General features: G+C 35.4%; 1 protein-coding gene across 2 annotated transcripts in view; it reads left to right on the top strand.

The window, feature by feature from the left end:
- Positions 1 to 14,046, top strand: part of cdk14 (cyclin dependent kinase 14) — a 223,704-nt gene that overhangs the window by 158,914 nt on the left and 50,744 nt on the right. For both annotated transcript variants that reach the window (XM_067447900.1, XM_067447901.1), the window contains one exon: positions 7,107 to 7,253. In XM_067447900.1, the coding sequence (XP_067304001.1) occupies positions 7,107 to 7,222 (116 nt within the window). In that variant the 3' untranslated portion in view covers positions 7,223 to 7,253. The remainder of the gene's footprint in view (positions 1 to 7,106; positions 7,254 to 14,046) is intronic.

Below are 14,046 nucleotides of genomic sequence, written 5' to 3'. Positions count from 1 at the left end.
TTCGTTTTGTTTCTTTATTAAGTTCATTTAGAAAAATGTTTAGAGCAATTTTTTGTTTGTTAAATTAAAGTTTTAATTTTTTTATGTAACGACCCAGTGAGTTAACCGCATGTTTAATAGCCTAGTCTCTCAATCCAACTCTTGAATTGTCTTGCCTATATAAACTTTAATTTAACAAACAAAAAATTGCTCTGAACATTTTTCTAAATTAGGTTAATAAAGAAACGAAACGAAAAATAATTACTTTGACATTAAAAACAAAACTGAGCAATTTTAATGGCTGCAACAATGTATAAAAAAAAAAAATTAAAAAAAAAAACACAGGCTCCAGCCGAACTCGGGCTGAGAATTTTGATAAGCTGTCGGTTTTTACTAAGGAAAATGACTAAAATAGTTGGTTTGGAAATTGTAACGCGTTAGATTACTCGTTACTGGAAAAAAAGTAGTCAGATTAGAGTAACGCGTTACTATGTAACGCGTTACTGGCATCACTGACTGGAATGCTCGGGTAAGATGAAGTAAGATTAGAACAGCATTCTGTCTATCTTGTCTTGACTCCTTTGCTCGCTTTCATCATTTTCACTGTTTGACTCATTCCCTAAGCTGAACAGCCAATCAGAGTTCTCTTTCTCACCAACAGCGCCAATTGCGATTCAACATGCTCAATCGGCCAATGTCCAACTAGTGCCAATGGTGCAGAACACACTGCAAAAACTGGGCCAGCCAACGCTCGACAAGTCCAAATGTCGGCTTGGTGTGTCAGGGCTTTAAAGCATCAAATGACCAATTTCATACTTGTTTCAGTCCATTTTTTAAGGCAAACTTTATTTAAGTCTTTATTCCTCCTTTTCACTATTTATGACTTCGGTGTGTCCGGTGTGTAGCGCAGACTGTGCAGTATGCTGTTGTAGTTTTCATTATTCTGCCCGTTTGAAGCCAGTAGCCAGTGTGCGGTGTATCCTGCGCAGTAGGCAGTTTGTTCGATTCTAAACACACTTAGTGTCTTTCTCCATCTGCTGCTTTCCTTCATCAATATTTTATGCTCTCTGTCTCTTCTAGCTCTATATTACTGTTAAACATGGAGCCGTATTGATGTGTGTCTGGAACTGAATTCCAAATGGCACTCAATTTGAGCTCATTGTGGTGATGGGGATCTCTCTGGTGGTAATTCACAAAGATTGCGCAGTCATCCCATGTTTCTGCCTTGTCACGTTTAGGGTCCTCCATGATGTGACGGGCTTCAGTTTCCCCTAGAGACCACCGACAGACTGACACTTTTTCTTGATTTGCAAAACCCAAATACGCAGGAATTGGATATTGTCAGTAGTGTTGAATTCTTAATATTGATGCATGTTTTTCAAATTGTTACAAAGTTTCAAATAAGCAGCATTTCAAAGAGTCCTACAGAAGCAAAAGAAAATCTAATAAAAATGAGTGAAACAGTGCTGGGTAGTAACGGATTACCTAATCAGATTGTAAATATAAAATACATTCAATTATATTATATTACACTCAGATGCACTCTTAAAAAAGACTACAATTACTTATTTTATTGATTTCATTTTATTAACAAAATGGCAGTAATTGATTAATAATTTGAACCATAATATGTGTTTGGAAGGCTTTTGTCTACACTAATTCATGACATTTTATGACTGCACATTTTGTCCCAGGATGTCCTTCGATGAAGAGTAGGGGTGTAACCCCGGCATCCTGATCAAATTTGCCCTTTGGCCCCTGTCTATCATGGCCTCCTAATAATCCCCATATAATGATTGGCCTAATCATACGGTCTCCTCTCCACCAATCAGCTGGTGTGTGGTGAGCGTTCTGCCGCAATATGGCTGCCGTCACATCATCCAGGTGGGTGCTGCACATTGGTGGTGGTTAAGGAGATTCCCCCCTTCAATGTAAAGCGCTTTGGGTGTCTAGAAATAAGCGCTATATAAAATGTAATGAATTATTATTATTATTATTATTTTTTTTTTTAGAGTAATATAGTATTGCATTTTTTTGCCTTTGTATTTTCATATAAGTATGGAACAATTATGCTATTCAAATCAATGCAATAAACAAATTGTCAAAAGTGAAGTTAAATGAGTTATTATTACTAAATAAGTTAATGACTAGCTTAAATGAGTAATTTAACAGGTTGTCTTACTAACTAAATTTTTTATTCAGTAACAGGCAATTGAGTAATCTACCCAGCACTGAAGATAAAATCTGTGCATGTGGTAAGTTTAGGGTTAAATTCTCACTATTAACTAGTTACTTATTACCATGCGTATCACTATAGATAGATATGGGCTGTTTATTAGTACTTGTAAAGCACATATTAATGCCTTATTCTGCATGACCTTATTCTACATCCTTTATCCTACCCAGGGCCATGGGCAGGGCTTTATAATCACTGAGGACTCATATTTATGGCTGTTAGCAGGTTCGGGGGCTCCCTGAGAACATTTGTATTTCTCTGAATCTACATATATGCATTTCAAAACATTTAAAGGCCAAAAAAGGTTTAAAAAATAGCTTTAAGACCATGACAGTGGGCAGTAGATTATTTGTCAATTCCTGCACTCTCCTCATCTGCATCACTCTTTCTTTTTCTCTTAGTCTCCTTATCTTGCCTTGTCTCTTCCACTCCTAAAGCTGAGCTTTTTTTTAATTTACTGAATACTACATTATATTAATTAACAAAATACACACATTCATTATAAATGTAATGCCTAATCTGATGAAAACGGATTCGTTAATGTTTCTTGTCCCATCTCATCCAATAACAGTTACTAACATGAATTACATTACATGATTCATGTTACATAGGTCTATTTTCAATTCAAATGGCGAAATTAGACAAAAGTTTATTAGTTCGCCGGATTCTTTTTCTTATTCGTTTAACATGTCTGACCTAAAACAGCTGTCAAATATGAAATGTTTAGTTTAGCTACTAATAGTACATATTATCTTACACTTGAGCATTAACTGAAGCACTGATTCGCGCTACTAAAATTCAAAGCTCAGCAGCTTCTGTGAATATAAAGCCCGCCTACTTTGATTTGATTGGTTATTTCAAATATTTTGACATTGACGAGCAGTGACAGACCAAAGAGGCTTAGATGAACGCACACACCTTGTCCTCTGGTTCTGATATGCGCTCTGCTCGGTACCGCTGCAGTTATAAAGGGGTACTTCAGCGCTGAGAGAGAGGATTAATCTGTATTTAAACTGGGTCATTCATTTAGTAGAAATGTAAAATTATTTTTTGAATTTGGTGCCTTCTAGACTGAGAAAAGACAGAAAATGTATTTTTGTCTAATGGAGATGAAAGACTACAATTCCCAGAATGCTTCGCTGCCTTGTGAGGCCATTCCCAAAGCCACCTACTGGATTACTGAATCACTTTCCCACTGCGTTCATTTTCATAAAATCTGTTCAGTTAGAGAACAGACACTACAATTAAAAACTGGACGTGTCTGTTCAATATAATGTGATTTAACCACTGAGGGAGTGTCACAGCTCAAACGCAGCAGGAATCAGATTACACTCAAAATGATAAATGAGCTGATGAGCTCTCCTGTTGAGAGCTGAGGTAAACGTGTCCGCGCTCGCGGCAGTCGTTCACAGCGCGTCTTCAGTCTGGAGCATTTTCAGTGCATGCCTTTGGAAGCTTAACTTTCATACACTGTAAAAAAATTGGTAGTTTTTTGTTGGTTTAACTTAAAAAAGTAAGTAACCTGGTTGCCTTAAAACTTTGAGTTTATTGAAATTAAAAATTTGAGTTGATACAATGAAGGACATTTGTTTAACAAATAGAAACTCAAAATATGATTGCATCTGAACCACATAATTTTTTTTATAAATCATGAAAATAGCACTATTTGGCATGTTTCACTGCGTCATCAGAAATAAAACACACACAATTACCCAATATGCTTACAAAATATTTTAATAATATTTTAATAAAGGTTGTCGAATCTCAAAAAATTTTCATTGTATCAACTCAACATTTTAATTTCAATGAACTCAAAAATGTAAGGCAACCAGGTAACTTTTTTTCAAAATAATTTTTTACAGTGTAGGAATTAATTTGAGAAGTTGAAACACACTTTGCTCCGCTCCTCTACATTTACATGAATGCCCGCAGCTGCCCTAGCTGAGCGCTGTGAGTGAGATCCCACTCCCCATCCGTGGGTTGCCCCCTCTGCTGGCTGTAGTCTTTAGCCTCTGGCCAAAAATTCCTCCGATAACGCAAATTGACAATATATTTTTCAGAAATAAAATGCATAAATCTCTTGTCTCGGGGATGTGAGGGAGGGGAGCACGATCATTCGATTATACTCCAGGGTTTCTACTAAGACAAAGCCATATGGTAATCGCTGAAGTAACCCTTTAAGAACACGCTGATATAATCGTCACCACCTTTCACCCCACTAGCGACGGCCCTGCCCATGGGTACAGTTGGAATAATTGACATGCAAGATTACCAGAAATTTTAATGTAGAAACACTATAAGCTTTCTGTTTTTTGTCAGTCTTTGACACAACAACGCCCAGACGCTGTTAAAACATTTCTGACTGACAACCAGCAGCTCTGACGCCACATTAACGTCACCATGAAATTAGAATTCACCATTCTTGTTTTTTATGGAATATTGGAGTATATATTATAATGAATTTATTCTGCACACATCTTTCTTTTTTTAATTCATGTACCCTCGTAATCTTTAATAAAAATAATCCCCTCTCTCGGAGCGTCACCTTTTCTCTGATGATGCGTTTAACTGCCACAGGGGCGGGGCAACCTGTCACTCACATTAAATTAACCAATCGCAAACCACAACCAACACTTCAGTTACCCATGGATAAAATGAAGCCCCGCCTTAGATTTTTTCTTGTTTGAGAAGCTGTTTCTCTCAGATAATACTATAATCACAATAGGAAAGAAAAGATGACTTTGTGTTCAACACTCGCAGAAACATTGAGCTGCTGCTGATGATTCGGGTCTTTCAGGCCGGTCTGGGTTTTTTAAAAGAGCTCGAGGCCTTTTGTCATGTCTAATGTGACACGTATCCATAATCCACGTGTGAGACCCTCCACGAGTGAGCGCTGATCTTCTCTTAGGCCTCAGTTAGGAGATGGGCAAAACTGCAGCACAGGCACATTCAGTGTTACGCACACAACAGAAGACAGGCGTTTGTGGAAGACAAGCGTCGGGCGAGTCATTTGAATACGAGAATGAGGTTTTTAATTTCACAGATTAGGAGTCGGAGCTGAATTAATCCTGTTATCAGCTCACAGCAGGTTGTTTGCTGGCGGCCGCGCGGGAGGAAGGCGGGGCTCTGCCGTGGAGGCGGATCTTTGACGCACAGAGCGCAGCGCCGCTTTTGAAGCGGAAGAATGAAGGGAAAATTAATTCTGTTGTTTCATATACGCTTGCGGTTCAATCACAAAAGAGAACGGGTGCTGTTGGGGGATGCCGGACGAGTAATTAACATTCCAGCTCGGGCTTTGATTGATACGGAAATGCAGCAGGATTTATGACATTTATTAAATAAAATGGCAAACACTGATGTGTTTATTTTTTCTATTTTTATATCTTGATTAGTGCTGTTGGTTAAAGCAAGTATCATTTTATTTGTCGCGAATAGTTTGTGGGCCAGTAAGAAAGAACATAGTAAGTGTATAGAAAAGCCCTTTTTTTCTGTGTTTGTATATATATGTGTGTGTGTATATATAAATATATATATATATATATATATATATATATATATACACACACACACACGCACGCACGCACGCACGCACGCACGCACACACACACACACACACACACACACACACACACACACACACACACACACACACACACACACACACACACACACACACACACACACAATATATTGTGTATACTATTGATTAAAACTAGTATGCAATCAATATTTGAACTGAAGCTGTTTGTGACAGTTGTCATGTGACCTAGCTTGTAGCTAAAATACATACTATGTGTGTATATATATATTTCAGAGGTGACACATCCATTTTAGCTCATCACAATGACACAATCACAGTGGAAGCGTGACAGATAACGCTCGAGTTTTGGTGTAAGATGTTCAATAATGGTGGTTTATCAGTGTTTTAATCAGCTTTACAGGGTCACTGGCTTCTTCAATGCAGTAAATAGAGTTTGACTTGGGCCGATGAATTAATGATGACATAACATATTTGTATATATTGTTGTTTAACTGAGAATGGCTATTGGTCAGTGTCTCATGCAGTTTGTTACTGGTTTACTGTATTGTTTATTCTTCTCAACACAACTGTCATAAAATGTGCCATATATCATCCACAGTGCTTCATGGGATAGTTAAAAAGATGTTACATACATTATCTTATTTTTAAACACGTTAAAAAAATAAAATAAATGATGCCAGAATTTATTTATTTTTTCGATGAACTATCCCTTTAAGAATCTCGCCGGAAGTAATAGTTCATGTACTGTGAATTTGGACATACTTCTTTCGTCACATACTGGGATTTTGGACACAGCCGTATATTCTAGGTTCATGATTGGGGTGATTTTGTTCTATAGTGCATCTGAATAGAAAATCATTTTGAAAAGAGCCCAAAAATTACTTTTTACTCTAAAGACTTTAAGTGTGAAATGGCCTGAATGATTTAGGGAAGAAAGTTTGTGTTCATGCTTATGTTTAGATCTAGAAGAACCATCTCAAACCATAAAGTGAGTTAAAAAACGTTTTATTAGCCCACATTCACATTGTTTTTGACCAATTCAATATGACTATAAAATTATAATAATGATGATTTTATTGTGATTAATGAAAAAAAAAGTGTTGAGTTTGTTTTAGAGTTTGATTTTATCAATATAGCAAGTGCATGATTTCTTTCTGGATCTATTTTTAAACAACAATATTTTCTTGTCATCATCATCATCATCATCATCATCATCATCATCATCATCATCATCACAATATCATTGTTTTCCTTCCCTTTCTTTTTTTTACTTGATGATGTTATTTTTTGCACTGTAGATTTCATACGTTACATAGAGATTCACAGACTGAATCTGTCATTGTTTTTCAGTGTCTTCTATCTTCACCGTTCCGACCGTTAAGTTACAGTCTGAATCTGGCGACAGCATCCAGGTGTGCAGTAAGACCAACAGTCATGGCAAAGGGACATCAAACAGCAAACACTGACCTGGACGAGCCGCCCACCGGAGCGAGACAGGTACGACACACGATGCTCCAGACACTCTTATGGTTGGACAGTCTCTGGTTATGTTTGAAATGGCAATATCATGTTGTTTAATGCATGTCGTACAGTATTTAGTCCATACAATTGAATAGAAACAGTATGCAAAACCAATTTCGAACAGATATTTGCAACAGTTATGTGATTTTGTAGAAAATTGTATTCTTTATATTATATTATATTTTTATTCTTTATTTGGCTTTTTTTCAGTTCCAAAAATGTATCAAATATTTGTGCAAAGTTATTGTTTGTTAGTTCAATCAAATTTTGATTGAAGAATTTGAAGCAAAAAATGAAACTAAACTATTTGTTGGAGTATTAGAGTTTGTTAAAGCAAGTTACATTATAGATATAGTGTTGAAAATGAATACAAAAAGTACTGTGTAATGTTTTAAGAAAGAGAAACTGTAAGCGTGAAAAGTGTTGAACTGCAGTGTACTGTATATGTGTGAATCTCCATTGCTATGATTAAATATTGCATTATCCATATCGGCCACTGCACTTTTCAGATATCAGTATTGGTCATTGATAAACAAGTGCACTAGTCTGTCATTCCAAACATGCATCATCCTGCAGGGCAGTGAAGGTCATTTTTATTAGGTCCAGAAAGGGGCTGTATTTGCATTTAATTTGCGGTGTGGACTAGAGCATGTCACACGGCTGACTAAAGCTCATAATGGCTGTAATGCAGCGATGGAGGGAAAGAGGCCCCGCTCCCAGGGATTAGCAGCCAAATTACAGGCAGGTGCTCTGGGAGATTTGCCGTGGAGCCCCAGGGAGCCGCAGACCTCTGCAACCCATCTGCATTAGAGCCAGAAACACAGAATAATGACAGACAACGAGACTCATCAGAGTCATTTCAGGGGCTCCGCGCGCAGCAGCTGGACGAAATGTCTGCAGGGAGGCCTGCGCTTCACATGCTGAACGTGGGATTGGTTGCATGTTGATGGTGAAAAAACGAGGGTTGCGTGATATGGAAAAAAACTCACATTACAATATTTTTTTTCTGTGATATGTATTGAGATATGAAAAAATACACGGAGTTGCACCTGAAGACATGAATAGCCTTCTTTGGAAAGAATTAGGCTATAATTGCATACTCTCTTAAATTGGTACTTATGTTAAAGCGTTAGTTCACCCAAAAATGAAATTGATGCCATTAATGACTCACCCTAATGTCGTTCCACACCCATAAGACCTCCGTTCATCTTCAGAACACAGTTTAAGATATTTTAAATTTAGTCCGAGAGCGTATCTAAGTATATGCACACTATACTGTCTATGTCCAGAAAGGGAATAAAAACATCATCAAAGTAGTCCATATGAGACATCAGTTAGTTCATTAGAATCTCTTGAAGCATCAAAAATACATTTTGTTCCAAAAATATCAAAAACTACGACCTTATTTAGCATGCTAAATTTGCTAAATTTAATCAGAATTCACTATTCACCAAGTTATCATTTATTATGTGACCTACCAGTGTCAGTCGTGTCACAGATCCTCTCCCATGGCCTCATGGGATAGAAAAGTGTCCTTCTAATGTACACTTAAAGGGATAGGGTGAATAACTGATGCCAGAATTTATTTATTTTTTCGATGAACTATCCCTTTAATAATCTCGCCGGAAGTAATAGTTCATGTACTGTGAATTTGGACATACTTCTTTCGTCACATACTGGGATTTTGGACACAGCCGTATATTCTAGGTTCATGATTGGGGTGATTTTGTTCTATAGTGCATCTGAATAGAAAATCATTTTGAAAAGAGCCCAAAAATTACTTTTTACTCTAAAGACTTTAAGTGTGAAATGGCCTGAATGATTTAGGGAAGAAGTTTGTGTTCATGCTTATGTTTAGATCTAGAAGAACCATCTCAAACCATAAAGTGAGTTAAAAAATGTTTTTGTAGGCCACATTCACAGAATTCACACATGACTATAAAATTATAATAATGATGATTTTATTGTGATTATTGAATAAAATGTAATTTACTTTACTATAAAAGTACAATACTAATATTTACATATTTGTTCTTTTTCATACCATAGGATAGACCATCAAGCTTTATTTTGACAAATAAATAAATGCGCTGCGGGTTTCAGAGTGAAGGAACTGTGTGTTGATGTACACATGTGCCGCTCACAGCGTCTCAGAATGGCTTGAATCTCAGTAAACGAGACTCTGAAGCGGTAGCACATATATGTATCTAATTAAAGCACATCCTGTGTGATTTAACAATCGCTCTAAGCCATATCCTGATATTGATATGTTTTTATATATACAGTATATTGTGCAACCCTAGTGAAAATATATCATAAAGCATTCCACTGGGTACACATTGAATATTCACAATTTATTTGCAATGGCTGTAATGCACTTTTTATTTACTCTGATTTTCCTAAAGCATGTGTCGTAAAGCAATACTTAGTTTTCTTCGCGGGAACGAATGATCCGCAAAATTCCTCACAATTCCCGCACAAGACACACGCAAAACAAAGGGACTGGTTGAGTTGGTTGGTTGAGGAGACAGACTGGGAAGAGAGGAGCTGCAACAATGTAGAATATGTGGAAAATAAGGTGTTTTTTTAACCGATTCTGTTAGAAATCAAGACTTTGAAAAAGGGCATAATAGGCCCCCTAACATTTCAACTCTGCAGTGATCCTCTCTTTGACAAGTTCATGAAGTGCAGAAATGAAAGTAAAGTGTTTTGCTTGTCAGCATGCAGATGTTGTGGTGTGTTTTGAGCGCGTGTGTGTTTGTGATGTGTCTGATAGTCGCTGGAGAACGCGGTGGCACCGTGCTGCTCAGAAGGGAAGTCCCCCCACTGCGAGAGCCGTGTCCTTCCCTCCGCCACACCATTCATATTGAAATCACACGCTTTGTGCTCGGCCTTCTCATCCTGACAGGCTCCGTGGAGCTCAGAGACGCTCCTCTAATCCACACACATCTGATTTAGAAGCGTTCACACTCCATGAGACGTGCCGTGATGCACACAGACATCACATGCAGAGATTTCCTGCATGTTTAGGGAGATTTCAAAGACGGAATGTTTTCATACTCGTCTCTCACATTACAGGCCCTAAAAGTGTCTTGACACTAAAGTCACTAAAGTTAAAAATGCCGGAAATTTCATTGCATTGCATGCAGGATATGGAAGCATGTATGATTTATTTTAAAGTTCAAATTTCGATTGAAAAATGTTAGGAGTAGGATGATGGATAAAGTTTAAAATGAAAGCGAATCATATTTTGAGGACCATCTATAATTTTTATCCTGAATTTTCTTTATTCTAATTATAATTCCTTTGATTTTGGGGGAAAATAATGTCATTAAGCAATTAAGATCTTTTTAATAATTTAAAAGTTTCGAATTTCAGATTTCACGCAAATAATTGGATGAAATGATGTCTGAATGTCATCATATTACATACATCAAAGCAAGTGGGGTATTTCAAATGTCAATTTTGAAATTTCAAGCAAAAAATGGATGAAAAAGATATACTTATTAAAATTGTTGTGGGGGGACTCACTCTTAAAGATGAAAGATGAGATAAAGTTGAAACACAAAATATGAAAGCAATTGCATTTTATAGATTTTCCCCAAAAAACATTTAATTAAAAGAAGTTAGGAGTAAAGTGATATAGTTCAAAATGAAGACAAATAATATTTTGAGGACCATCTAAAATTTTAATTACTCATTTACTTTTTGGAAAAATAATTTCTTTTGATCCTTTGATTATGGGGGAATGTCTGAATGTCATTAAGTAAGAAAGTGAGATCTATTTAATAGATTTTTTATGTCAGTTTTCAAACTTCAAGAAACATTTGGATTAAAAGATGTCTGGATGTCATTATTTTACATACAAAATATCAAAGCAAGTGGGAATTTTGACATTTCAAGCAAAAAAAAAAATATGGAAAAAGATGTTTATTATGAGTGAAACCATTGACAAAATATTTTGAGCCTATTTTTATGCTTCATTTTATTTATGCAAAATATAATCATTTGATTTTAGGAGGAAAACTCACTCCTAAAGATGAAGATATCAGAGCGAGTGCATATTAGGAAAAAAGTGATTTAGTTTAAAATGAAGACAAACATTTTTATAATGCAAAATCTTTTTTTTGGCATGGTAGATCTGGTTTAAAATGAAGACCAGCAATATTTAGATCCTAGTTTTAGGGACATTTAATTGTTGCTTTTTGCAAAATATATATATCTTCTGATTTATAGGATTCAGTATGTTCTACATGTGTTTTTGACAGGCCTGTGACATAAGTTTCCAAATATTTTTTTGGGCCACTGTATGTTTCTGTGACAAGTAAAGTCCACCAAGGCCTGGGCAAGTTTTCCAGTTTTGTATTATTCATCAGAAGTGTTGTTGCAGGAATCAGGCAGACAGGGAACCTTTTCACAGGAAATCCCCAGCAGGCAGCCTTTGTGCAGCTGGATGGATGCTTTGAGAGCTGCTATTGAGCACAGATGAAGCTTCAGCCCATCGCAGACTAAATGACACGCCTCTCTCACACACTACGCCACAATGTCTGTCAGAGACGAGCGCTCACGAGGGAGAAAAGAGGCAGAGGGCTTCACAGAGAGAATGAGAAGAGGGTCACTGGGATGAAATTGGGGTCAGAAAAGATAGAAAAAGGTTGGACGATCTATAGGTCTCTCTTTCTTTGGAGACAGAAAAGCCCTCGCTGATGGTACAAATGCCTAATTTAGTGAAAGATGTGATGGTGAGCAGCTTGTGCTGGATGTGTTGGGCTTTTCCATTGAATGCCGCAGAGGAAAATACAGTCGTTCAGTTGAAATCAAATAGCTGAAGTTTCTGGATAGTTCTGGAAGTCGAGCTGCTGATGCAAGAAGCCACCTATCAGCTGCAATGGCTTTGCATGACATTAGCATAAATTAAGGGCCCAAGGTGATTGATATGGATTCTGTTGTGTGTGTCTGTTTTGGGCAGACTGTCTTTGTTACTGGATGCTTTTACATTATTCATGTCATGTCATGAGCGCGATGACAGTGTGTGTATCGTCGTGAGTGTAAACTGCTCTAAAGTCTTTATACTGCACTAGATTTATTTGAGTTGACACGGCTGATGTAAATTATTTACATGTATGATTATATATCAAAATGTTTATATATATATTACAAAATATATACTATAATATATAAAAAATAAAATTTAACACACACACGCACAGTATTTAAAGAATAATGTTATTTGTAATATTTAACAGTTTAATATATGTTATATATTTAAAAATAATATAATGTAATATAATTGTATATTGATTATATATAATAGTATGTGTGTATAAAGGGTGTCAAAATTGTACCTTTAGGGGTACAACAGCTTGTCGCTGTGGCAGTACCCTTAAAAGGACATCTTTGTACCATTTTACCACAAAAAGCTTCATAGTAGTACCTTGCAGTCAGTGATGCCAAGTGACGCGTTACTCTAACCAGACTACTTATTTACAGTAACGAGTATTCTAATGTGTTACTATTTCCAAACCAGTAATCAGATTAAAGTAACTTATCCAAGTCACTGTGAGTTACTATTTTAGTCATTTTCTTTAGTAAAAAATATTTTTTTCAGGAAATATATTTTTTATTTCACCTTAAAATGTCCGGAGATACTTTTTTTCCATTACTGTTAAAAATGCACTGCCAATAAAGTGAGTGTTTGCAAAAACGGTTGTCCTTTCTATGTTGAGGCGGCAGGGGTTGTGTCGGCAACTGCTGAATGTAACTAATAAAGTAACTTGTAATCTTACTTAGTTACTTTTTTACTTGATTTTTAAACTAAGTTACTTTTTAAAGGAGTAACCAGTAATCAGATTACTTTTTCAAAGTAACTGTGGCAACACTGCTTGTAGTACGCATTTGTACTCAAAGTTACTAATATGCACCTTTTAGAAGTAAAAAAAGGTACAGATATGTCCTTTTAAGGTTATTGCCCCAGCGACAAGCTGTTGTACCCCTAAAGGTACAATTTGACACCCTTTTTCTCTGTGTGTGTGTGTGTGTGTGTGTGTGTATATATATATATATATATATATATATATATATATATATATATATATATATATATATATATATATATATACTATTTTAAAATTTTAAAGAATAATATACTATATGTAGTATTTGTACAGCAGTATTATTTGTGTGTGTGTGTGTGTATATAAAGTGCATATATATATATATATATATATATATATATATATATATATATATATATATATATATATATATATATATACATTGTAAAAAATATTTAGAAAAAAAGTTACCTGGTTGCCTTAAATTTTTGAGTTCATTGAAATTCAAATTTGAGTTAATACAATGAACATTTATTTTAGATTTGACAATCTTTATTAAAATATTATTAAAATATTTTGTAAGCATATTGGGTAACTGTGTGCGTTTTATTTCTAAAGATTCTCATGATTTATCAATTTTTTTATGTGGTTCAGATACAATAATATTTTGAGTTTCTATTTATTAAACTCATTTCCTTCATTGTATCAACTAAAATTTTTAATTTCAATAAACTCAAAATTTTAAGGCAACCAGGTTACTTACTTTTTTAAGTTAAACCAACAAAAACCAAAAAAATGTTTACAGTGTGTGTGTGTATATATATATATATATATATATATATATATATATATATATATATATATATATGTATATATATATATATATGTATATATATATATATATATATATATATATATATATATATATATATATA

This window comes from Pseudorasbora parva, chromosome 7 (assembly GCF_024679245.1).
Source record: "Pseudorasbora parva isolate DD20220531a chromosome 7, ASM2467924v1, whole genome shotgun sequence".
Taxonomy (NCBI): Eukaryota; Metazoa; Chordata; class Actinopteri; order Cypriniformes; family Gobionidae; genus Pseudorasbora; species Pseudorasbora parva.
Note: the sequence above shows the minus strand (reverse complement) of the source record. Positions and strands in the feature narration are given on the sequence as shown.